Genomic DNA, 27651 nt, shown 5'->3' with positions numbered 1-27651 from the left:
TAAAAATTTCTTTCATTCTGTTTTGAAAACCTATATTGTTATTGTCTTGAGTTTGCTGTTGTTATGCCTTTTGTTTTTTGGGGTTTTTTTTTTTTCTGACTTTTCTCTTTTTAAAATAAAATAAAATAAAATAAAATAAAATAAAATAAAATAAAAAGAAACAGAATCCCAAACCAAAGGCTGGAGCTTGCCGAAAAATCTACTTTCATCATATGATCTTATTCAAGTATCATTACTCACAGTTTCAAACAGTTCTTCCATCAGTTCATTTACTTCCTTTTCTGTTAAAAAAAAAATGAAAGAAAAAGTACATTGTTGGCAAAAATTATTTCCATTTGACAATAAGGGGGAACTTTACGAAAACATGCATCCCGCTTCCAGCAAAATGTTACAAAATGTTCGTAAATACTTTTCATTCAAGTCAAAAACGCTTTACTGAAGACCAATTATTCCTCAACTGTGGCCCTAAATGCTTGCAAACATGAGATAACATACTTTTAGCCAGGCATGGTGGCTCATGCCTGTAATCCCAGCACTCGGGAGGCTGAGGCAAGAGGATTGTTGCGAGTTTGAGACCAGCCAGGGCTACAAAGTGAGCTCAAGGCCAGCCTGAACTGCACAGAAAAACTCGGTCTCAAAAAAAAAAGTTATATTTTCATGTAGCTTAAAATTTAGTAGAAAGACACATGTGAGTTGAATGATTCTACAATTAAATAATCTCATAGTTGGTTGGCCCATATAGCACCAAATGGAACCAAGAGAAAGTCTCCCAAAATACGTCAGAGCACTGTATCTTTAGACCTGAAGTATTCAGCCATTCCATCTGTTACAGCTTATGTTTGGATGACCCTCAAGCCTCATGCAGTTATGGAGGTGGATGAATCTAGCATTTGTGATTGGTTTATTGTCTAGTGCTGGGATTCGTGGTGAGGACTGAATCCACCCAGAGGTGGGTGTGCAGCATACTATGTAAGAGAGGGAAGGAGACATGCTTTGCCCTTTTGCCCTTTCACCCCTGTCACTTGTAACTGCCATGAACAGCTACTGCTTAGCCACACCACCAGCTTTGGACCCAGTTGAGTATAGATTGAAACCTCCAAAAACTATAAGCTAAATAAACCTTTCCTCCCTTCATTTTGGGCATCTTTTGTCTGAGCAATAAGAGAAAAGTAACCAAGACATCATCAATGACAGAAGATTTTAAAAAGTACATTTATAAATTTGTACATGATAGGGAGCTGTTACATAGTAATAGAAGCTAGGTGAAGATCCAATTGATAACAGATTCAAAATTCTGTTTTCTCAATCAACTATAGAATACAAGAAGCTCAAATATTAAGTATTATATTATGGATTTTTTTTTAAAAATCAGCTAAGTGCTCAAAAAGATGGAATGGCCTAAAAATCTGAAAAAGACCTAAACAGTTTTGCTTGACTTCAAGTTCAAGATGTCCCAGTTACACCAAAAAGATAAATATATCCCTGACCACAGCAGAGCCTCACACTACATCCAGAAGACTCAGCTCAGTAAAACGCAATGAAAATCTTAACCAGTATGATGGCCCACAACTGTATCCCAGAGCTACTCCAGAGGCTAAGGAAGAGAGACCTCAAACTCAAGGTCAGCCTGGGCAACTTAACAAAACATTGTTTCAAAATAAAATTTCAAAAAGCATGCACAAGAGGTTGAACAGAAGGCACCAGCAGCAGTGGCTTGTGTCCAGCTTTACCACAGAGGAACAGGGAAGACATTAATGTGAGTGATCACTCTCAGTCCCAGGTCTTGCCTGGGCAGATTTATACTAGGACCCAATGGCCTTAGTCCTTCAGGTAGAAAAGTATACAATATGGGAAAGAAAATTAAGAGGCTGAGGAGGAGTGGGTCATAAAGAAAGTGTCAGGTGCATGGCTAACAGGCAAACGGAGTATCTGCTAAAGTAAAAAGGCTTTTCAAAGAAGCACAATACTTGAGAACTAAAGAAAAGCTTGGACTACTCTAAGCTTATTTCTGAGTTATAAGAAAGTTGTAAGATGAAGGAGAGTAAGAATAATAAATCCAGGGTAAAGTCAGAAAGTAATAAGAAATCCAGTTTCTTGAACACAGCTGATGATATCAAATCCAAAAGAGAGAGACCAGAGGAACGATATAACTCCAGGCATTGAGAGAAGACTGGAACCAGAAAGAATTACTGGGGCAACACATTCCAGTGATGATGTAATGTTCCTAATGAAATGGAAAAACATGGAAGAGGCTGACCTGGTTCTTGCAAAAGAAGCTAATGTGAACATGTCCACAAACTGTGATACTGTTTTATGAAGAGAGACTGACATGGCATGCATATCCTGAAGATGTAGAAAACAAAGAGAAAGAAACTGCAAGAGCTAAAGGAGGTCGTGGTCTCTGTCATTTCTCCTTGCACATAATACATTCACTCTCCTGTCTCCTCTCCCTTCTACCTATACCCTTCTAGCCTAAACACATCTGCAAAAATATGCTTATCACTGTGCTCCATGGTGGGGGGTGGGAGGTAGGGGGAAGTTTGTACAAGGGCCTGAGTTCAATCCCCAGTACTACCCCTGGCGGGGCAGGAAAGCCTTCATAAGTCAGATATAAACACTGGTGAGAGGCTTGTGTGGTGTGAATGCTGGTAATTCCAGTACTTTGAAGGCTGAGGTAGGAGGATTGTTCTGAGTTCAAGGTTAGCCTGGGCTATGTAGAGAGTTAAAGGCCAACCTAAATTACAGAGTGAAACCCTGTAAAATAAATAAAACCTAAACAAAACAAAACAAAACCTCTGAAAGTCCAAAGATCCCTAAGATTCTAACACTATTTATCTTTCCAACCACCACTCACTCATTCACACAACTACACCAAACTAGTCACTATTTTCCCAATGCATTTTTTGTTGCTTTACAATTTAAGGATTGCAGATGCACTTCTTTTTTTTTTTCTTTTTTTTTTTTTCTTTTTCCTTTTTATCGGTACCAGGGATCGAACCCACGACTGCCTGATTGCAAGGCAGGCACTTATGCCGCTGAGCTAAACCCCCAGTCCCCTGCAGGTGCACTTCGATCTGTAATGTCCCTCTCAGTTCCTGTTTTCTAAAAATATTATTCTTCCTTCAATACTTTCATAAACTTCTCAGCCTGCTCCTTACTCCACCTTAGAAGAGGACAACCGCTTCAAGACAATCTTCTCTGTCACTCTGTATTACAACTCCTTTTGCTGAACTCACTCCCATCACAGGGCACAGCCCATGTCTTAATTCATCCTGGTACTGCCAAACCTTACCGAATTGTGAGAACTTGACGCACCACTACAGGGTGAAGAAGAAAATACCTGACATATGCAACAACTATATATTTAAAGTATTATAGAAACAAACAAACACAGGAAACTTAAATGTCTTAACTTAGATGGACTGTGAACATCCCTTCTGAAAACCTACAGAGTACACAAAAGATAAACATGACGCAGACAACAGTAGGATTCATAAGAACAGACTCACTGGTGATCCTCACTGCCCGGTCAGTACGAAAATCTTCTGTGTCAGGTTCATCAAGATCTTCTAGGAAATTATATTCTGGATCATCATCATCATCTGCTTCATCTAGGGAAGAAAAACGTTTTGGATTCACATTGCCTACTCTGAACTCATATCTGCAGTCTAAGATATTCAATGCTGTAACAATCTGTTCCAATGAAACAAATTTATTCTTCTTTGTACTTGTTATTCACATAAAATTTGATTACTAAGGAAACAAAGATCTGTACTTTTAGTACTTCTACTACCCTAACAAATGTTTTTGTTCATTTGTATTCACTTATGGCTCTTATTGCAGAAACACAATTTGCTGTACTTGTGATTATTATACAAGATACTGTGTTGTACTTTGGTCATCAATGAACATTTTCAGAGAGATACATTTAATACAATAACTACTAGCCACATGGGACTACTGAGAACTTGAAATATGGCCAGTGCATCTGTGGAATTGAACTGAAAAACAACAACAAAAAAAAGGACTACCATAAAGAGAATAACTAAATTCCTTACTATTGTGCATTCACTAAACAGTAGAGATTTCTGTATGGTATAATTTTTAAAAATCTAAATTATATCATTAAAGAAAGGAAAAAGCTGTAGACATAGAATATGTATATTATTATTTTGGTGGGAAAAAATCTGAAATATATGCTTGATTAAATACATAAAGAATATCTATAAAGCAACACCACAAGTTTGAAGAGTATAACTCGCTTTATGGAATTCCATTTCATTTTTCATGAAAAATGGGAATCTTTTGTTAAAAGTAATACATACGTTTTTTTCCCTTTTTTTAATTTTATCTTTTAGATGGGTTCTTGCTGTGCTCCCCAACATAGTCTCAAACTTCTGGGCTCAGTAAGATCCTTCTACCTAGCATCCTGAATAGCTGGTACATACCACGGTGCTTATCTTTTTTCTTCTTTCATTCTTTCTTTTTTTTTTTTTGAGACAAGATTTTGGTCTTACTGGCCTTAAACTATACAGTCACAGCAACCCTCCTGCCTCTATCTCCCAAGTACTGGAATTACAGGTGTGTGCCAGTCCTTTTCTGTTTTGTGTGTGCAGTGCTAGGGACAGAACTCAAGGTCTCACATAAGCTAGGCTGAGGAGCATCTCTTAGATTATACACATATTTTGATTTACAGTTATTGAGAAACTTTACGATTAACCTTGTATCTTTTTTACATAAATTTCATTTTTCTTTCAAACTGTTATTTTTATTAGTACTGTACATATTTGCAGTACATAATGATTACACTCATTTTGGGGAGATGAAATATGCACATTATGCATCTTTTTTTTTTTTACTTCTTCCTTTCCCTTTCTTTTGCTCTCCCTCTATCTCTTAGTGTCTTTCCATTTGCAAAAGATCTATCTCTGTTTCCTATTATTTTCTTTTTCATTTTGCTCTTTACTTATGCTTTGGGTTTCTCATATATGAGAAACTGTGCGATATTTAAGCTTGTGTGCCTGGTTTATTTCACTTAACTGTATGGGCAGGCCAGGCATGGTAGCACATGCCTTTAATTCCAGCACTCAAGAGGCTAAGGCAGGAGGATTACTGAGCATTCAAAACCAGCCTGGGCTACATAGTGAGTTTAAGGCAAACCTAAACTACATTGGAAGACCCTGTCTTAATAAAAGAAAGAAAGAAAGCAAAAAAGAAAGAAAGAATAAAGCATACCTTGATACCATAATGTTAAGTAAAATAAATCTAACCTGATAACTTCTTACTCAGAATTTACACTCAGTTCATGACATATTAATATGCACTAAATCTGAGTCTTTTTGATCAATTATGGGTTCATCTCAACAAACAAAATTCCTGAATTCCTAAGGAACAGAATCTTGTCTTCCCAATCACCAAAGTATATTCTATGTAAGTCTTCACAACAGGCTCTTTATAAATGTGGCTCAATCATGGAAGTTCTGGGAATAGCCTGTGACATATGGGTACTAAGTACACACTTGGACCCCATCTGTTTGGGTGCAAGAACTCTAATAGACAGCTCCTGCCTACACCATACAGATAGGTTGACCAATATTTTTCTCAGAACACCCATTTGGCAAATATGTTGAAAACCATTTAGGAAGATCTTTTCTGAGTTCTGATTAGCCAGTGTCTACCCAGCTAATCTTAGGTTGGTATGCCCCTCAATGCTCTCTTAATTATGTCCTACAAATAAGCTCTTGAAACAACACACAGATCAGATGGTACTAGAAACATGAGAAAACATTAGTGAGGCATATGATGCTACAATAATAGACCAGCATATGGTGATAGTTTTGTATTGGGATTCTACAGCTAGCATCATTTCCTATTTTTCCAGACCTCAGTAAATACAGCTGGTAGACACAGGGCTACAATGTTTATCATTGGCTTTGGGTGTTGTTGTTTTTTTTTAAACTTCTTAATAGGCACAGAAAAACATGCTGCAATTGTATGTTTTGTTTTTTGTTTGTTTGTTTTGTCTTTTTGAGACAAGGTCTCACTATGCAATTCAGGGTAGCCTGGAGCTTACTTTGTAACCCAGGCTGGTCTCAAATTCACAACAATCCTCCTTTCTCATTCTCCCAAGTGCTAGGGTTACAGACATGCGCTACCACATCCAGTTCATGTTACAGTTTTAAAGTGGTTTTACTCTCTCCCCAACCATCAGTTCATTTCATCAGTCAATCTTTTTTTTTTTTTCCACCAGTCAATCTATAACATACTTGGACTCCTTCCAAGCCAAGGACACTAAGAACTACACACCCACATTACAGCCATGCACTTTATATTCAGGAAGCGTGAAGGGAGGCCCTAGAAACTGTACCCTCAGTAAACACCACCTCACATTCTCAGTTGTTTGTTTGTTTTACAGACAGGACCTCACTATGTAGCCTAGGCTGTCCTCGAGCTCAAGGCAATCCTCTTGCCTCAGCTTCCCAAATGCTGGGATTATAGGCGTGTGCCACCCCAGCTGCTTAATTCTGATTCAAATTCTACATATCGTTATGAGAAATACTGCTGACTGCTGACACTCCCCAACTCCCAACAGCCAGTACATTTGAAGAAACTACCTGGTCATTATTGTTTCTTGGTCAGTTCTCATTTGGTGAAGGAATATTACTTAAATTTACTTCTCCTACTGGGTGTGAAGGTGCATGCCCTTCCTCCTAATATAACCATCTCATCTTCTGAACAAACCTCATGAGAAAGTTAAAACCATCAAAGTTGTTACTAATAAAAAAGTTTAAGAATGCACTTTACTATCAGTATTTTCTTTTTTTCTTTTTTTTATTTTGGGACTGGGGATCATATTCATGACCTCGTGCTTGCCAGGCAGGCACTTAGGCCACTGAGCTAAATCCCTGGGCCTATTTTCTAATAGCCTAGATCAGTGTTAGTAAACTTATGGCATAGGCTGTTAGTATCACTGAAGTGCCATCACTGGCCTAGACCAAAGACAAAAAAACAGACTTTGCATTCCTTAAGGCTGAGGCAAGAGGATGTTAAAGTCAAACTTAGCTTGGCAACATAAAAAACGTAACAAAACAGGTGCTTATAATTCCAGCACCTGGCAGACTGAGGCAAGAGAACTGCAGTGAATTCAAGGCCATCCTGGGCTACATAGCAAGACTCTGTCTGAAACAAAGAAACAACAACAAAAATTAAATTGCCAAGAGACCCTGTGATTGAAACATGTTCCTCAAATATTAAACTGAGTTTTAGTCCTAGTAATAGAACAAAATGACTCTACAACATAGCCAGACAATAAATTTTCCTCAGATTTTACTATCTACTAAATATATTAGCCAGGTTTAGAGGTACACACCTATAATCCCAGCATTCTGGAAGGCTGAGGCAAGAGGATGCTAAAGTCAAACTTAGCCTGGCAACTTTTCAATTGAGATTCTATCTCAACATAAAAAAGGGCTGTGGATGTAGTTTAGTGTGAAGGCCCTGGGTTCAAAACCTAGTACCACAAAACAAACTACAACAGAAATGGTAAACCTTTTAGAACTTTCAATGACATAAATAGCCCACTGTGGCATGTATGCCACAGGTTCACTACCACTGGGCCAGAACTCTGTCCTAGTCATTTCTTTGTGCAAAGAATTTGAAGCCTGGTGTCAAACATCTTTGGACAGCTCTGTTAGGAGAGCTGTTAAAAATAAGAAACTTCAATAAGTGAATTTTGAGATTAATGCAAACCCCCACACACCGAAAAAATTATACAGAAATTTTTTGTATATAAATATACACAATTTGGGGGAGAAAAGCTTAAAAGTTTTCATCAGATTATCAAAGGGGTGAATAAGAAAGCCCAGAAGCTTAGGCCGTTACGGAACACACTAATGGGAAATAGTCTTCTTTCCCTGTCATCATCATGTTCAAAATTAAGGTTGTAATGGTTTCAAAGTTTGTAATGGTTAAGCTTAGGCTGGCTGGCTTGGGAACCTTCTGGGTGTATGTGGGTGGGTCCTAGAAGTATGACCCTGGATATGATCTGGTCTCTATCCCTTTTCTTTCTGGCACTGTTCCCCTACTACACTTCACAGTCATCATGAAATGAGCAGGTCTGCTCTGCCACAATATTTCTGCCTTGAAGCTATCCAAACATGGACTGAGTCCTCAAAAACCATGAGCCAAGGCAAACTTTCTGTCCTAGAGGAAAGCTGTGAGTATTCAGTACTTGGTCTCAGTAATAGGAAAGCTGACTAATACAAAGGTCCATTTCAAGCACGCAATTCTTCTTTTTTTTTTTTTTCTGTTGGTATCAGGGATTAAACTCACAACCTCACACTTGTCAGGCAGGTGCTTATGCCACTGAGCTAAATTCCTCGCCCACTCAATTCTTTTATGTAGCTATAACTGAACTTCCTAAACAAGAATTACCTTTTCCTTTTCCAAAATCTCACAAGCTGGGCGTGGTGGCATATACCTATAATACCTGCTACTTGACATACTGGGACAGGAGAGTTGCTTGAGCTCAAGAGTTCAAGGACAGCAATACTGCCAGGTAGCAATAACATAGCAAGATCCCATCTCTTAAAAAAATAAAATGAAATAAAGTAAAAATGAGTATATTAAGAACCTAGTAATGGGCCAGGTACTCTGATATTCATATAGATTTTATTTCCAGATGAAACAAGTTAGATTCTTTTACCTTTCACAGACCATAGCAGGATGCCTACATGAGAAAAATACTTAATAAACATTTGCCAAATGATGTACAAAATAATGATTAACAGCATGATAAAGTACATTCAAGGACTTATTATTTTTGTTCACTTACTTAGTCTTATTATATACTCTAGTTTCAACTACCTATCTATCCAATTGTTTAGTCTATTTCCATCCAAACTTTTATGTGATCAATAGTTCTTCCTCAGTTCTGGTAACATTCTTCCTTTGGGCAACTGCATCTAAAAGTTGGTAGTATTGGGGACTGAGCTCTCAACCTTTGGGATCTAAGGCTGTATTAAGGTACATAGTATTGAATGGAATCAGAGGCTCAGCTGATGTCTATAGCTGCAGAATTGTTTGCGTAGTGGTAAGGAGAAATTTCTATACTTTCGGAGATCACAGTCATTCTATGTGTTAATTATAGCTTAAGAACAGAAGAAAAATACGACGCTGTTTTTCTGACACAACCACATTTTTTACTTTGTGGTTGTTGCTGGGGATTAAGCCCAGAGCTTTTTCCACATGCTTTGCACATGCTCTACCACTGAACTACATCCTCAGCTTCCACAATCCCATTCTTCTGTTTTTCTTTTTGTTTTGGTATCAGGGATCAAACTCATAACCCTGCACCTACGAGGCAAGCATTCAAACTGCTGAGCTAAACCCCTAGTCCACACAATCCCATTCTTTAGACTTCCAATTAGTGAAAACTTTACCATAATGAGTAGAGCAAGTGATAGATGCAAACGAAATCACTTACCTTCATTCCCCACATCATCATTCATGAGTCCCCCTAGCCACATCTTCCAGTCTTCATCGTCAGCTGTATTGGGGTCATACATATCAGGGGTGATGTCTGGAGCTTGAAGCTCTGCCTCTAGTTGGCCCAGAGGAACATCCTTCAGGGGCATCTTAGAACGGGTTCTGAAGGCAATGAGACTATCATCCATAGGCTAGCCATCGGAGCAAGAAAAGGAAACCACTAAGTGAATAATGTTTCCACATTCTCCAAACCTCAGCTTCTCCATGCTTTGACTCCTAGCCTCAGTCACAAGATCTCGTCTCTAAATAATCTAGGTCTATTATTATCTGAAAAATTTTAGGCAGCTTTACTGAGATATATGACTCATATGTTAAAAAGTTCATCCTTTTAAAGGTGGATATCTTCACAGAATTATGCAACTTCACCACTAATTCCAGAACATTTTCATCATCCTGAAAAGAAATTCCATAGCCAATTAAGTCACTTGCTCCTCCTCCTCCTCTTAGTCTCTATAAATTTCCTCCTATTGCACATTTCATATAAACAGAAACCTTGCCTGTTTACGCTCACTTAGCATGGGTTCAAACTTCATCTTTGTAACATGTACCAGTACTTTTTTATTGCCCAATAATATTTCATTGTGTGAATATACCATGTTTTCTTTACCACTTGTCATTAAATGGTAATTTGGGTTGTTTCTATTTTGAAGCTATTTAGAATAATGCTACTATAAACATTAGTCTATAGGGGTTTTGTTTGTTTGTTTGTGTCTTTTTGAGACAGGGTCTCACTATGCAAGTGGCCTTGAGCTCACTTTGTAGCCCAGGCTGGTTTTGAACTCACAATAATCCTCCTGCCTCAGCCTCTTGTGTGCTGGGATTACAGGTGTGCACCACCACACCCAGCCTAGTCTAGAGTTTTTGTGTGAACATATACTTTCAGCCCTTTTTGAATGGAACTGCTAAGTCAGACAATAACAATATTTAACTTTTAAAAGAACTGCCAGACCATTTCCAAAAGCAGTAAAACCATTTTACAGTCCCACAATCACTATATAAGAGTTCTACATTTCTCCAAATCTTTGCCAACATTTGTTATTGTTTACATATCTTTTTCATAATAGCCAACATAGTAAGAATAAAGTGATAACCAACTGCTTGTTAGTTTGGTATTAAGTTTTTTTCTCTTTTTGGAGATTGAAACCAAAGCATCATGAAAGCAAAGCAAGTGTACTACCCCTAAGCTATACTCCTGGTCCTGTTTGTTTGTTTTGGTTTTGAGGCAGGGTCTCAATAGCCTTGAACTCCCACTGTAGCCCAGGACAGCCTCAAACTCGTAAATCCTCCGCCTCAGCCTCCTGAGTGCTGAGATTACAGGCATACACCACCATACCTGGTATCTTTTTCCTTTTGATGAAATCTAATATATTAACTTTTTTATTTTATTGCTTACGCATTTGGTGTTACAGCTAAAAAAAGAAAAATCACTGCTTCATTAAAAGTTGTAAAGACTTACTCCTGTCTTTTTTAAAAAGTTATTTAGTGCTAAATTTAGGCTGATGGGGTTTTTTTGACACTCATGGATTAAACCCAGAGCCTCAGGCATGCTAGGCAAGTGCTCTGCTTCTGATCTATGCTGTCAGCCCTGACAACACATTTTGAGTTAATTTTAAACATGGTGTGCAGTAACAATCCAGTTTCATTCTTTTGCAGGAGGACTTTGGGTTGTTCTACTATTATCTGTTGAAAAGATTATTCTTTTCCCATTAAATGATATTTACATACTTGTCAAAAATCAATTAACTAGCCGGGCAGGAGACTCTATTTCAAAAAGACCAAAAAAAAAAAAATCAATTGACTGTAAACGTGTTAATATTTTCTTCTGGGGGCTGGGGATTTAGTTCAGTGGCATAAGCGCCTGCCTTGGAAGCGCACAGTTATGAGTTTGATCCCTGGTACCGATTAAAAAAAAAAAAATATATATATATATATATATATTTTTTTTTTTTTTTTCTTCTAACCTCTAAATTTTGTTCCATTTATCTGTAGGCCTATATATGGAACAGTACTGGAATTTCCTCATTATTGTAACAATGTATTAATTTTGAAACCAGAAAGTATAAAATTTGTTGTTTTTCAACATTATTTTGGCTATGCGTGTTTTCTTTGCATTTCCAAATGAACTTATAGATTTGCATGTCAATTTCTGCAAAATTAGTAAATAGGGCTAGGCGTGGTGTTACACGTCTATAGTTCTAACACTTGGAAGGCAGAAGCAGGAAGATCACTGCAATCTGAGGCCAGCCTGGGCTACACGCTGAGTTCAAGGTCAACTTGAATTATATAGCAAGACCCTGTGTCAAAAAACAAAAAATTATCCAAACAATATTAACACAAACCCTTCTTTTTTATGAATAGACACTAGTAGCAGAACTTTTTTTTTCCCCCCTTTTCCCTTGCTTCCTTCCTTTCCCTTTTCCCCTACCCTAGCTCCTCTTTCTATCTAAACAATTTCTTTTATTGTACATTTTGGTTATTTACGATTTCAGTTTCTCAATATCACATTTACCCATGTGACTTTTACTAACTACTGCTCTTGTAACTTTTACTAACTACTTTGAAGACAACAATACTTGTGATCACCCTGTCTTAGCCTCCTTAAATGCTGGAATTACAGACATACACTGCTGCACCCAGCCTGGAGGCTTTTAGCATCAATCAGAAAATATTCCAAGAAGTTTTTGTTTTTTTTTTTTAACAGAATAAAGCCAAACAAAATAAAACAGAATAAAGCCAATCAAAACAAAACAGGGGAAGTGATACAGGATTTCAAAACAAGATAATCAGAAATCAATAATGGTTCACATAATGCCTTGTGTTTTCAAAATAGCTGCTCATACTATCAGATCTAACAAAATCAAATAAAACAACTAAATCTATCAAAACAAAACAGTGAAGGCCTGGCATATAGCTCACCAGCAAAAGCACTTGCCTCGTAAGCACAAGGTCATGAGTTCAATCTCCAATACCGAAAAACAAAACAAACAAAACAAAACCAAAAAACAACAGTGAAAGCAATACAGGACTTCAAAACAAAATAATAGGAAATCAACAATGGCTACCATATTTTATCTTGCTATCTTCGAAACAGCTGCCCATACTATCAGGTATAATAAACTCAAACCAGGAGGCTGTGGATTTAGCTCATTGGCCTAAGCACTTGCCTGGCAGGTGCAAAAGTCATGAGTTCAATCCCCGGTACCAAAAAATAAAATACAGTCAAACCTAGCAAAACAGAATTAAACTAATCAAAACGAAACAATGAGAACAAGACTTTAAAATGAAATAATAGAGAATTAACAATGACTACCTCCCCTTCCCTTTTAGATGTTTCCTCCCTTTGCACTTTCATAGGATCTACTTCTTGAGTTTTTTATACTAGGGAGACAACATGGATGTTCACCTATGTGAATCCAAACCATTTCCCCAAAAGCATGATCTCCAGTTATATCCATTTACCTACAAGAGCCTCATGATTATCCTTTACATCTGAGCAGTTTTCCATTGTATAAATATGCTGTTTCTTTCTTATCCCTTATGCAGTTGATAGGTAAACTACCCCTGCTTTTTTCTGGTTCCCTGTTGTATGCAGCATTGTGTTTCTCCTTTAACTTTCAGTCTATGAATTTCCTTTCAAGTTAATGTGTTTCTTGTATATTACATATTGATGGATCTTGTTTCTTGATCCATTCTGCCTGTGTTTCTTTGTATCAGTGAACTGAGGCCATCTACATTAATGGTTACAGCCAACACGAACTGGTTCATCACTGCCATGCTTTTTTCCTGCTACTGGCTCCCCACTTTTCCCCTCCATTCAACTGTCTGTCCCACTTGGTAATCCCACTGTGCTGCTATTCCTGAGACCATAGTCATTTTTATCTCTTTAGAATATCCTTCAGTATTCTCTGTAAGGTTGGTTTGGTGGTAATGAATTCCTTCAGTTGTTCTTTATCATGGAAATACCTTATTTCTCCATTAATTTTGTCATTGCTGTTGTCTTTTTTTTTTTTTTTCCTCTTTTTGAGACAAGGTTTCACTATGCAGTTAAAACTGTCCTTGAGACCTGGCTGGTCTTGAACTTGCTGCAATCCTCCTGCCTCAGCCTCCTAAGTGCTGGGATTATACTGTGCAGCATCACATCCAACAGTTTTTGTATTTTTGAGACAGGGTCATGCCATGCAGATCAGGCTGGCCTTGAACTCACTTTGTAGTCCAGGCTGGCCTTGAACTCACTTTGTAGCCCAGGCTGGCCTTCAAATCACAGCAATTTCCCTGCCTCAGCCTCTTGAGTGCTGGAATTACAGGCACATTCCACCAAGCCCCGCTTCATTAATTTTGAAAGACAATTTTGCAGATTACCTCAATCTGGGTTGGAAGTTGTTTTCTTTCAAGACCTGAAATATTTCAAGCTCTTCTTTTTTTTTTTTTTTTTTTTTTTTTTTTTGGTCTTTTTCCTTTTTATCGGTACCAGGGATCAAACTCACGACTGCCTGCTTGCAAGGCAGGCGCTTAAGCCACTGAGCTAAATCCCCAGCCCCTGTTCAAGCTCTTCTTGACTTCATAGTTTGTGTTAAGAAGTCTGTCATGATTCTGATGGGTTTTCCTTTATAGGTGATGTTTCTTTTCTCTAACAGCCTTTAATTTTCTGTTCTTGCGCTACATTTCTGAGATCTTGATTATTGTGTGGCTGGGTACAGATTTATTTTGGTTATGGCTAGCTGGAGTTCTATATGCCTCACTCATTTGTGCTTGGGAAGTTCTCTATTATTACTTCTATAAATAGTCTCTTTACATCATTTGTGTTGACTCCTGCTTTTTCACTGAAACCTATCATTCTCAAATTATTTTGGGGTCATCTTACAGCCGTTGAATTGTTTCTTCCTGGTTCCTTGTTGTTTTTAAGAGATCTTTCCATTCACAAGTGCTGTCATCTTGCCTTCCAATCTATCTTCAAGTTTCATTCAAAAGTTGCTGGTTTTGCCAACTTTCAATTGAGCTTTTAATTTCCTGGATACTTCTTTGAATCTGTTTCATACATTCCAATTTTCTTGTTCATTCAATGTTTCCCTCATTCTCCCATGCTTCTCTTTTTATCTGTATCTTCTTTAGATATACTTAGCAGCCCTTATATTGTTTGTCATTTCATCTTTTACCTGAGATGATATTATTTCTGATGTGAATTTTTTTTTTTTTTTTTTTTTTTTTTGTCTTTTTGAGACAGGGTCTTGCTATGGAGTTCAGGCTGGCCTTGAACTCACTTTGTAGCCTACACTGATCTCGAACTCCCAGCTCCTCCTGCCTCAGCATCTAGAGTGCTGGGATTACAGGCTTGAGCCACCACGCCTAGCTTCTGATCTGATTTCTTTTACAGCCTCATGAAGTAGTTTCTTTACTTCAACTGCCATCATTCTAGAAATTTCAAGTGTACGACTTCCACTGTCTTCCATGTCTAAATCTACTGGGACTTCTGTTTGGGCCAGAAGCCCGAGACTGTCTTTGGCTCCTTCATCTTACTATTTTCTTGGGTTTCTCCAGACAGATGGGTTGTGGGAACTTCCTAGGAACTTCCCACATTGGCTACCTGTCCACAGTGTAGGGGGTTAGGGTCAGGCACTTTGGTTTCTCCTAATCAAGGTTCCCCAAGAGGCTATAGAGTGTGGGAAGGACTTCTTTTAGATACTCACAGCTTCACCAAGGCATGGCTGGCTGGTTTTCTCAGCACACGCTGGCTATCTGTGGGAGAGTCCCCTACATGTGCACAGAGGCTGGGCTGAATGCTTCTCCTCCCTGCCCGGACTGGTTGGCTATACAAGAGTCCCAATGGTGGCCTGCCCCTAAGAAGTTTTTCTAATGATTAAAATAAAACCTCTTACAAAGTAAGAAGCCTGGCTAAAAATAAAATAAAATAAAATAAAATAAAACCTCAACTCTGTACCACAAGCATGCCAAGACTTGCATGACCTAGCTCTCACCTATGGCTCATCTCACTCCTACCACTCTCTCCTGTAAGTCCATCCCAGAGCTACTTTCTATTCCTTAACATACCAACATGCTCTGACCGTAAGGACTTAAAATGTGCTATCTCCTCTGTAGGAAGCATCTTTACCTCCAGATCTTTTACAAACCTAGCTCCTTCACATTTGGATCCAATGTCATTTCCTCAAGATTTTTTGCTCTATAGTTCTCTGATAGGCATTATCATACTTCCTGTATTTCAATTCAGTCAACAGCATTTATCACAGTCTGAAATTATTGAATTGCTTTTTCCTCCTAATAAACTAAAAGTTCCATAAAGAATAATTTTTGTTCCTTAGTTTTTTTTTTCAATTTTAACCATTCAATATTTGTTAAATGATTAGATAAAATAGCACTACTATTTAATTATTCCAAAGCAGGATAATGAAATAAAATGATCCTTTTAAAGTTGTTTCATTCAACTGTCTTTTTTTTTTTTATTTGGTACAAGGGTTCGAACTCATGACTCTGTGCTTGCCAGGCAGGCACTGTACAGCTGAGCTATATATCCCTGGCCTGTCAATCAGATATTTTTAAATTTTAGGACTGACATGCTTCCCACAGGCCTACAAGCCTGATGGGGATATACTATTAATTTCTCTCAGTTCACTGAAAAAAATGTTTTGTGTGATTATCTATTTGTTGCTTCTCTGTAAGAGAATCTTTCTCATCAATGTCTTATACTTAAGAGTAACTAGTACTTTGAAGATAATGATACACAGTGTATTAATTACTGCTATACTTTAACTACTTGATAATGAAATTTTATTTTTTCATAAAATAAAAACTGAGTAAGGGGAAAAAAGTCTGGGGAGGAATACTGGAAACATTAAAAATAACTAAAATAAAATCAAAATTATACATCTAATTTTTTTTTCCCAATACCGGGTATAGAACTTTCGACCAAGTGCTTGCCAGGCTGGCCCTTATGTTAGGGAGGTAAATCCCCAGCCCTTAAAAACAGAATTATAAAGTCATCATTTAGCCACAGATATACCTCAGCAGCACGGACTTGTCTGGGAAGTGTGAGGTCTTGAGTTTTATTCCAATTATAAAAAAGAAAAAGTAATCATTTGATGTTAACCATAGTAATAAATGCTTCAGGCAACTAAAATTAGTTGACCACTGCCAGGCATGGTGCCGCATCCTTGTAATCCCAACACTAGGGAATCTGAAGCAGGAGGACTACTATGAGTTCAAGGTCAGCCTGAACTGCACAGTGAGATCCTGTCTCAAAAAAACAAATAAACAAAAAATTAAATGAATAAATAAATAAGATATTGGCCTCAAATGATATCTCTAATAAGATACATACTGCTTAAAAATGGAAAATTTCAGTAGGGGGCCGAGGATTTAGCTCAGTGGTATAAGCACCTGCCTGGCAAGCGCAAGGTCATGAGATCAATCCCCAGGACCAAATTTAAAAAAAGAAGAAAATTACAGTGAGGAAAAGAAGTAGACAACTTGGCCAAGTGATGAGAGTTGAGGTGACAGACAACTGTGCCTCCTGATATGATTAACTGAGGATATAGCTCTTCTGTAGTGTACATACAAAAGTTACAGGGCCAGGGATTTAGCTCAGTGGCATAAGCACCTGCCTGGCAAGCATAAGATCATGAGTTCGATCCCCAGTACTCCCCCAAAAAAGTACAAAGCTGAATATGATTATGAGGAAATACCAGAAAAATCAAATTGAAGAATATTTTACAGATAATTGTCCTATAATCTTCTAAAACATCAAAGTTATGAAACACCAAAAAAAGCCTGAGACATTTCCAGGTTAAATAAATTAAGGGCAAGAAACAAAATGCACATCTAATCCTAGAATAGGTCTTGGATCAAAAAAGACAAATTTTATTTTCTACTGTAACAGGTGTCATTAGGACAGCCAGCAAAATCTGAGTTCAATAAATTAAGTGAGATTACTGAATTCTAAAAGAAAAAACAAACATGTAGTGGCACACACCTGTAATCCCAGTAGCTGGGAGGCCCAGGTAAGAGAATCACTACAAATTCAAGGCCAGCCTGGGCTACATAGTGAGTTCACAGCCAGCATGAACTACACAGCAAGGCCCTGCCTCTAAATAAGTAAGGAAGAAAAGTTATCATACTCTGATTTTGGTAACCACTTTTTGGGAGTTTTGGGTTTGTTGTTTTTGTTTTTGGTAACTGTACTGTGGCAATAAAGGAAAATGAACTTTTATATTACACAACAAAACATTTGGGGTAAAAGAACACCATGACTGCAATATATCCCATATAATAATTTTTATTTATTTATTTATTTTGCTTTTTGTTTTTTGACATAGGGTCTGGCTATGTAATTCAGGCTGGCCATGAACTATGTAGCCCAGGCTGACCTCAAACTCAAACTTGCAGCAATTCTCCTGCCTCAGCCTCCCCAGTGCTGGGATTTTAAGTGTGCACCAGCACACTCAGTACTGTTTTGAGTGTTTTGTTTTGTTTTGTTGTGTTGCGCTGTGTGGAAGCTGAGTGTTGCTCAGTGGTAGAGCACCTGCCTAGCATACATGAAGATACTGGGATTCAATCCTCGACACTTGGATCAAAAAGTAAAACATGCACAAAGACAGAGGAAGACAGTAGAAAAGTAACTAAGACAAATGGTTAGTATCTGGGAGAATCCATCTGAAGATTATTCCTTTGATCTACATTTAAAAATGTGCTGCCATTGTTTATTCCTTCCATTGGAACTTGCTATTCTCAGGGCTCAGTGGTGTACACAACTGCAATTCCAGCACTCGGGAGGTTGAGCCAGAAGGATCTCTAGAAGTTGGAGGCCAACCTAGGTTATGTAGTGAGTTGAAAACCAGCCTGAACTACATGGTAAGACAGTATCTCAAAAAAAATTTTAAAAGTCAGGTGTAGTTACACATGGCTGTAATCTCAGCACTGAGAAGACTGAGGCAAGAGAATAATTGAGAGTTCAAGGCCAGCCTGGCTACACAGTATGTTCAAGGCTGGTATGAACAACTATCATTTTTCTGTAAGAGAAAATGGCACAAACCAAATAGGGAACAAATACTATATCATGGCTTTTACTATATAAAAAGTAAATGCTCCCCAACATAAGCAACAACTAAATTACCACATTCTTTTCTTTTTTGTCTTTTTCCTTTTTATCGGTACCAGGGATCGAACTCATGACTGCCTGCTTGCAAGGCAGGCACTTATGCCGCTGAGCTAAATCCCCAGGAACCTAAATTACCACGTTTTCACTTCTTTAGTGACTAGAATAATGATCTTACCTGGAAAGAATCCATGCAGACAGGACTAGAAGCCAGTTCCTCATCTACTGCATGCAACTTCTCCATGAAAGTGCTATCTCTGGTCTGCTTTGGCTTTGGAGGGGGTGGAGGCCCCATGGGCACTACCTCAGCACTGATGTGTCTGATGGCAGGTGTGGTAACTTTCTCAGCCTGATTAAAAAGGGCAATTGTGTTAAGGACGAAATGAAAGGGGTACAGGGAAGAGAAAAGGAAAAGGGAGGGAGGAAAGAGAGAAAGAGGCAAAGTCCCAGTACAACAGATCTTTTTCTTCTTGTCTCAATAGAGATACAGGAAAACAAAGGCACTGTCAAGTACACAGACCTAATAAGGATTCATCCTATTTCCAGTGAAGCCAACAGAACGCTACTTAGGTTACCAAAAAGTGACAAATCCTTCAGGACATTGAAGCAGGAGGATCACAAATTCAAGCCCAGCCTGAGCAACTTAGCAGCATAGTGAAACCCTATCTCAAAATTTAAATATAAAGTCAGCCAGAGATACAGCTTAGTACAAAAGCTCTACATTCAATCCAGTACCACAAAAACAAAATAAAACAAAAACCAAGTAGAAAATCTAATAAAAATTATTTAAGGACAATGGGTATGAGAGAAAAAAAGGTAGGAAAAAAAAAAAACCTGCCAGTTACATATTTCTAGTCCCTTAATGAGAACTCAGAATAGTTCTTCCTCTATCACTAGGTCCCAGTCTTCTCTCTCTTGCTCTTTTTTTATGTTTTATTTTGGAGACAGGGTCTCAGTATGTAGCTCAGGCTGACCTTGAGCTCACTATGTAGTCCAGACTGGCTTCAAATTTGCAGCAATTCTCCTGCATCTGCCTCCTGTGTGTTGGGATTACAGACATGTGCCATAACAGCCTGTCTCATGCAACTGTTCACTAAGGTAAGAAACTTCAAAAGGGGTAAAGAGATCAGAATCACTATAAATATATCATCTATTTGAACAGCTGAATGAGGTTTGCTTCTATGGTTGTGTCTAATTCATCTCTTTTATAAATTGCTGGTTTACCTCTAATAATACACCACTCTCTTCATCTGTTTCTGTCATCTCGGAAGACTGTCTCAATCTGGATTTCTTTGCCCCACGTGGAGATGATGCTGTGCTTTCAACATCACTTTCCAATAAGCTCTAGAAAACAACCAGTTCATATGTGTGTGTGTATCCGTAACTCAAGGCATTGATTTGGAAGTAGCATGATAATGAATCACAAAATATCAATCACTTAATTACAGAAAGAAAATGAATTTAAATAGCTTAATATCCAAAGAGGGGATAGGTATCTGACCACTACCCTCATCTACATTACAGTGTTTGCAGTAAGTATAAGACACTGGCTGAAAATTCTTACTAACAAGTCAAAGAAAATACTAAAAATCAAACAGCATATTAACACAGTGATAAAAATGAACAAACTGGGCTGCAGATTTAGCTCAGTGGCCCAAGTATAATGTCATGAGTTCGATCCCAAGTACATAAAAAAGAAAAAAAGAACAAACTATGGCTACAAGCAACAATATACACAAATCTCAAAGGCATGACGTTGAACAAAAATGAAAAAACCCAGAACAAAACACCATACGTCCATTTACATAGTTTTTAGAAAGTGAAAACTGAACTACATTGTACAAAGATGCACAATTTAGGGGATGTAACTAAAAGGAAAAGCAAGCAAGGAATTAACAAAAAAGGCAGGATAGTGATTATCTTTAGAGAGAAAGAGAAGAAACAAATTGAGAAGAACAAATTGGGTTTGTCCTGGCAATGTTACATTTCTTGACTCTGGAAGAAGTTTCATCAGGATTCACAATATAATTATTTCAACTGTACTAAGTTTATTCAATATACGTTTTCTACATTGTTTATGTTACAATCTGTAATATAAGCTACAAAACTGAGATAAAGAACAGAAAAACAACTTACATCAAAGAAATGATTAAAAAAAACTGTTTCAATATTCTATATAAAACATACCAATACTATACACTGCCTTATTAAACTATTACCTATGAACACTCCATTCACTGACCTCTTCAGCAGTCTCATCTTCCTCTTCTTCATCTGGCTGGTACTCCTCATCTGAGGAGTCATCTTCTTCAAGGTGGATATCCACAAACTGGGGAGGCTACATGGCACAGGTAGAAATTAGTAGGGCTGGGGAGTGTGGCTAGTGGTAAAGCATGGACTCAGCAACATCAAAATAAGAAAGAAAAAAGGAAAAAAGAAAGAAATACAGTATTGGGAAATGCAAAACTACATGAATTTAGAAAATAAGGGGAGAGAGTAAGACAGAAAAAAAAAAACTAAGAGCGTAACGGGCAGCTAGACCAACAAACTCAAAGTAAGGGTTAAAGGATCTGATATACAAACTTAAGAATAAGAGAATGGAAAAGAAATCAAAGCTGGAATTAAAACAAAAAAAATCTAGAAAGTGTAAGGGACATACTCAGATTTCAAAATTGATGAAGTTTTTCTGGAAAAGAAAGTCACTTCCAAGTTACCTTAATTTCATTGGCCTTCTTAATTGGAGAAATATTCCATGTTGGAATCACCTATCAAAGAGAACGTTAAGAATTCCCTGAAGTTTATCACTTTGCTTTTTTTTTTTAAACAGGGTCTCACTATGTGATTCAGCTTGAACTTGTGCTCACGTTGTAACCCACAAAGAGTTATCTAACTAACAAGTATCTACAATGACCTAGTGTGGAGGGTATACCCTCAAATATTTGTCAAGACTTGACTTAAGGTAAATCTATTAAGATTCATTTTTATCTTTAAAGAAGAAAAAAAGCCTGGCTTACCAACTTTATATCATAGCATGGGTTCATACAGAACAATGGATATGAAAACTACCTGTAAATTTATAAACTATAAAACTAAACACACCTAAAATTTTTAGTCACAGTAGCCTTCTGACATCAGAACTCTTTTTTAGTGCTGGGGATCCAACCCTAGACCACATGGGTTCTTGGAAAATACCACTTAAGAGACATAACAATAATTTTAAAAAATCAATTATACAAATGCACTACTGGCATACCTCCAAAACATCAACCACAAAGAGTTCTTACAGAAGGATTTAGGGGAAAGCATCATGTCATCCAGCCTTAAACAGTTTGGGAAGAAGCAAATAAATACAGACAATAAAGCAAACATGATGAAATATTACACTTGGAATCATGATTGACTATAACATTCTTTCAACATTTTGTAGTTTGAAAATTTTCATAAGAAAAAAAAGAAAAAGAAAATTTTCATAGTGGAGTTGAAAGAAAAGTTTTGTTTCTCTTATTTTCTTACAGTGTTGGGGACTGAACCTAGGAAGGAAACTTTTTTTTTTTTTTTTTTTTTTTTTTGTCTTTTTCCTTTTTTATCGGTACCGGGGATCGAACTCACAACTGCCTGCTTGCAAGGCAGGCGTTTATGCCACTGAGCTAAATTCCCAGCCCCGGAAACTTTTTTTTTTGGGAGTCAAGATCTCCCTATGAAGTTCAGGCTGGCCTTGAACTCATTACATAGCCCACATCGGCCTCAAATTCATGGTGATCTTCCTGCCTCAGCCTCCGAAGTTCTGAGATCACAGGCATGTGCCACCATCAGCCTGAAAAACTTTTTTCTGACCTTGTGCTTGCCAGACAGGCACTTAAGCTCTGAGCTATATCCTCAGCTCCTAAAATGGAAATATTTTAAAGAATCTTTTAATAGCTTTTACGTACTGCTAAGAAGACACCACTAAGGATATATAATTTCTTGTGCATTAATTGTGACACAATCAGAATCACCTTACAAACAAAAGACAACTAGACCCTAAGATCTTTCTCTAAAGAGCCTTAAGATGTCACATTTCAGGTCTGTTATGCTCTGACCATTTTGTCAGAACCAGTATAGGGTAAAGGGTTTGATGTAATTCAGGAGCATCCTTCCCTATCCCTGTTTCTTGTTTCTTGGTGGTGGGGGATATATAACTAGGGAGTGAATCCTAGCACTTTGCACTCTACTACAGCTCCAGTCTTTTATTTATTTAGAAACAGGAAATCACTAAGTTCCCTAAGCGAGCCTCAAAATTGCAATCCTCTTGCCTTAGCCCCAGTGCTGAGATTACAGCTGTGTGCTACCGCACCTGGCTTACAAATAATTCTTTAAAAAGGAAAACCCAGGGCTGGGGATTTAGCTCAGTAGCATAAACACCTACCTGGCAAGCGCAAGGTCATGAGTTCTATCCCCAGTACAAAAAAAAAAAGGAAAACCCAAAACAAAATTTTTCCATATTTTCTCCCTATGAATAACCTAGAATTAAATTCTAATTACCAAGCCAAAAAAGTAAAGAAAATGCCACACCACTTACCACTCCCTTCTCTACCACTTCCTTCAGTTTAGAGCGTGTCATTTTAGGCTCCTAAAGGGGAGAGATAGGGAGAAAATAGTCAATAAAAATTGTCATGTGACCCTTGGGTTTGGAGAGGTTAACTTTACACCCAGCTGTTAAGCTGGTCATTGTTTAAGAACTCCAAAGTGACCTCCTTTTTAAAGGTTTTTGGCCATTTCATGGATAATTCTGTTACACAAAATTAAAAAGCAACAATCAATTACTCACAAACATTGGCATGTCTTCTGTCTCACTGATGGCTGCTTTCATCATAGCTACAACATGTTCATTTGTGATTACTTCCTGGAAAAAGATTAAATTTCTCTTTATGCAAAAGGAAGCTTGTTATCTAGCTAAAATTCATCTCTATATAACTGTATTACATCAATATGGAGAATAAATGAAATTTCATTATATTCTCAAGTGGTTTCAGACTAGAGTAAAGCAAAGCAACCAAATGCCAAAAAAGGCAAGTCTGGACAAAAGCATACCATTGTAAATAATATAGCAGCATATGGGCCTATTTTATTAGATGCTCTTAGAAATAGGAATAAAAAGACATCCTAACATAACTAAATATACGTTGAAGAGAAAGAGTAATAAGCCAAGCATGGGGCAACACCGATAATCCCAAAACTCAGGGAGACTGAGACAAGAGGATCTCAAATTTGAGACCAGCTTGCACAATTTAGTGACTCAGTAAGACGTTTCAAAATCAAAACTTACAAAGGGCTGGGTCTTATAATCCCAGCACTCAGTGGGCTGAGGCAAAAAATTTGTTCCAAGTTCCAGGCCTGCCACGGCTACATAGTAAGTTTAAGGCCAGTCAGAAGTATGTAAGAAGAGTCTGTCTCAAAATACCAAAAAACCCCAAAAATAACAGAGGAAGACTCCTAATTATAAATAAAGTTCTTTTTAAAAGAGTAACAAGGGCTGGGGATCTAGCCCAGCGGCATAAACGCCTGCCTTGAAAGCATGTGGTCAAATTCAATCCTGGCTACCAATTAAAAAAAAAAAAGTAACAAGGGCTGGGGATATAACTCAGTGACATAAGAGCCTGCCTGGGAAGTAGAAAGTCCTGAGTTCAAGTCCTGGTACCAATAAATAAATAGTAACAAATAGCACAAATTATAGAAATAGCTGTGTTGTGACATATTCAGAACACCTACCACATACACACAAAGTATTATAACTGTTAAGTGGGATTTTTATTAGACATATCACCCCACAAAATAGCAAATCTACTATGTATGGTATCATCTTCAAATCTGCTAACCAAAAAACAATCAAAACGTGGAAAGAAGCAAAGGTAGTTTGTCTTCCAAATTAAACTTTCCTTTCACATGTGCTCAGATTTCACACTTGCTTCTTTCTTATTTTATTGAAAGACAAGGTCTCAGGTAGTCAGTCTGATCTTGAACTCACTATGTAACAAGGCTGGCTTCCGTCTCATGGTGATCCTCCTATAGGTGTGCACCACCACATCTGGCTAAGATTTTCTACTTGTGTGGAGTACAAAAAAAAAGCTATCTTTTTTTATTTTATTTTTTGTTTGTTTTCATTTTTTGAGACAGACTTGCTATACAGTTCAGGTTGGTCTTGAACTCTCAAGGATCCTCCTGCCTCAGCCTCTAAGTGCTGGGAGTACAGGCACATCCTACCTGGAGAGAGAAAGCTCTTGTGAGTAAATTCTGGTAATCATATATATAAGAATCAAAAATTAGCTGAGCATTTTTATTTGCATCCCATGGGAAATTTCCACTCCAGTGACAACGATGCCCTAGCCTCACTCACATGAAGGATGTTTCGCACATTGACAGCTGTTAGATTGTGCTGCTTGGCACCATCCTCTAAGGTACGATCAAGCATGTCATCCAGTTTCAGGTCACCCATCAAGGTCCCTTGCTCTTGACCCCTTCCATCTCGTTTCCTCTTGGTACCCTTTTTCTTTTTTCTCCTTTTTTCGTTTTCTTCATTGTTTTGCTCTTCTGCCAAAAAAAAAAAAAAAAAAAAAAAAGAGCATCACAAGACTCTGAAAAACTACTGTTCTAGGAAATTAGTCCAAAAGGCCAGGGCTGAAAGAAAACCAAGCTACCAGCTGGCTGGCACTGAAAATCAGACTATGACATGGCAGTGGTAGTGACAGTGGGCTTCACAATGGGAGTCCAATAGTAAGGATAGCTAATGCTCATTGAGTATTGCTAGATGTCAGACACTCTTCTGTATACTTTATAGAAAATGATTCACTTTACACTCCTGTGAATAACGACCCTATGTGGGCCAAAACAGGGCACACTACCCAACACTGAGTGAGGCTAAGGCAAGATTACAAGTTCAAGCCACTTAAAAACTTTAAAATATAGACACTATTATTTTTCCCACTGTACAGATGAAACAAAAAAGTTAAGAAACTTTCCAAAGAGCTAATAAATAAGGGATTCATTTTTTGAAGCCAAAATCTAAGAATTTTGAAGCCACATTCTAAGACTTGTATTATAGGGTATACCAGAAATCCTTGGTTTATGTAAACTCTATGACTTGGTAACAGAGTTTGAATTTTTCTTTTGTAAAGTATGGATGTTTGCCCAGTAGGCAAGTCATGGAGATTAACAATATTCAACAAAGCACTTTACAAGTAATGAAACATTACACATATGTAATTTATCATGATTATTATTATTACATGCTTCAGTCTATAAAAGGGAACAAGCAATAAAAATTCTACTTTCTGAACTCTGAGGAAAGAAGTTGATTAAATAATTCAGTCTTCCAGAAAAGTGTATCTATAACCAGATGAAAAGAACAGCTTATTGACCATGAAACCTTGTTAAGTCTTAGAATGTAATATCATCAAACACTCAAACAAGATTTATATCTCACTGACAGTTCTGGTCTGCTACTATTTGAAGTCTCAGAGTTAGAGAATATTAACATGAAGATGACTTCTCTGTTTACAAAGACGTTATCAGAGTGTAGGCCAGGGTTGGTGGCACACACCTGTAATGTCAATACCTGGGAGGCTGAGGCAGGAGGATGACCATTACTTCAAGGCCAGCCTGGGACACACAGTGAGTTCAAACCCACCCTAAACTATATAGAGAGACCCTGTCTGAAAAAGAAAAAAAAAAGAATGCAGCCATAATGTTAAAATATTGTAAATTTTTCTAATGTGTTATTCTTAGTTTCCATCAGTTGTTTTGTTTCAAATCTATAATATACAGACTTGCACAAATTCATATGGATAGGCTGGATCATACCATGGGAAAACCATTTAGTCACAATAAAAACTGAAATACAAACTAAGCATGGTGTTGCATGCCTGTAATCCTAGCACTCGGGAGGCAGAGGCAGGACTACCAGAGTTTGAGACCAGCCTGGGCTACGTAGTGAGTTCAAGGCCAGCCTAGACTACACAACAAAAGCAAGATTCCACTTAAATGTATTCCACTTCAATATAATTTAAATGAATTTATAACGACAACAGACAACATCATAGAATTAAAGAACAATGAAACTCACTGCATAAAAAGTTTTCCATGGAAAAACCATTAGGGTTAGCATAATTCCAATTTAGGAAAGTACCTTCTAAACACAGAATCAAAACCATAACAATGGAGCCCCTGTAATTCCAGTTAGCCAAGACATCTGGTCCTAGCCATGACGAAAAAGTTACTAGACTAACCTTACTGCTGGAAACACTGAAAAACTACACACAGTCGGGTGTGGTGGCACATGCCTGTAGTCCCAGCACTCAGGAGGCTGAGACAGGAGGATCATTGCAAGTTCAAAGCCAGTATGGGCTATAAACTGAGTTCAAGAGCAGCCTGAACTGCACAGTGAGACCCTGCTTCAAAAAAACAAAACAAAAAAAAAAAGACAGAAAAAATAAATGAAAACTACATACAAGGAAAACTTTCAATATATACAATGACAGTCTACAGACACTGGAGAACAGCCATTGTGGACAGGATGGAAGAGTATGATTGTTGCAAGTAGGAATGCTCACAGTAACCTACACTAAAAACAACAGTTAGGGGTGGCTAAGTCAGACCTCAGACAGCCACAGTTGCAGAAGCTGAGGGATGATGCCCTGCAAAGGAAGGAACCCTGTTAAAAATGTGTCTGTGTACTAACTTTTCATAAGACTCTTAAACAGTATACAGACAGAATACAACTCCAAGATGCCAGGCCTGGTGGTGCACACTTGTAATCCTAGCACTCAGGAGGCTGAGGCAGGAGTATCATGGCAAGTTTGAGATCAGCTTGTGTTACAAAGTGAACTTAAGATCAGCCTAAACTGCATAGCGAGTCCCTGTTTCAAAAAGACCAAAAAAAAAAAACGTAAAAAAAGAATACTACTCCAACAAATCCATCATGAAATGAAGCGATGAGGTTAAGACAAATGCAGAAATCTCAGCATTTC

At 37.7% G+C, this 27651-nt stretch overlaps 1 protein-coding gene across 7 annotated transcripts in view; it reads right to left on the bottom strand.

Moving 5' to 3' along the window:
• Positions 1-27651, bottom strand: part of LOC100734653 (GON-4-like protein) — a 71533-nt gene that overhangs the window by 29940 nt on the left and 13942 nt on the right. For 5 of the 7 annotated variants that reach the window (XR_010047775.1, XM_013158734.3, XM_013158735.3 and 2 more), the window contains 10 exons: positions 25023-25216; positions 23457-23531; positions 23208-23258; positions 21364-21414; positions 20892-20987; positions 19874-19993; positions 18828-18998; positions 9485-9677; positions 3510-3611; positions 241-281 (listed from right to left, as the gene is read on the bottom strand). Coding sequence is in view for 6 of the 7 variants with exons in the window: in XM_013158734.3 (XP_013014188.2) it covers positions 241-281; positions 3510-3611; positions 9485-9677; positions 18828-18998; positions 19874-19993; positions 20892-20987; positions 21364-21414; positions 23208-23258; positions 23457-23531; positions 25023-25216 (1094 nt within the window). In the remaining variant the exon portion in view is untranslated. Of the gene's footprint in view, positions 1-240; positions 282-3509; positions 3612-9484; positions 9678-18827; positions 18999-19873; positions 19994-20891; positions 20988-21363; positions 21415-23207; positions 23259-23456; positions 23532-24653; positions 24855-25022; positions 25217-26240; positions 26263-27651 lie in introns of those variants that run through there. The other 2 variants (XM_063249580.1, XM_063249581.1) reach the window with 2 other exon arrangements.

The sequence above is a fragment of the Cavia porcellus genome, unplaced genomic scaffold, assembly GCF_034190915.1.
Source record: "Cavia porcellus strain 051 isolate PalLab524CR breed Dunkin Hartley unplaced genomic scaffold, mCavPor4.1 scaffold_6, whole genome shotgun sequence".
NCBI lineage: Eukaryota > Metazoa > Chordata > Mammalia > Rodentia > Caviidae > Cavia > Cavia porcellus.
This window is presented reverse-complemented; position numbering and strand designations above follow the sequence as displayed.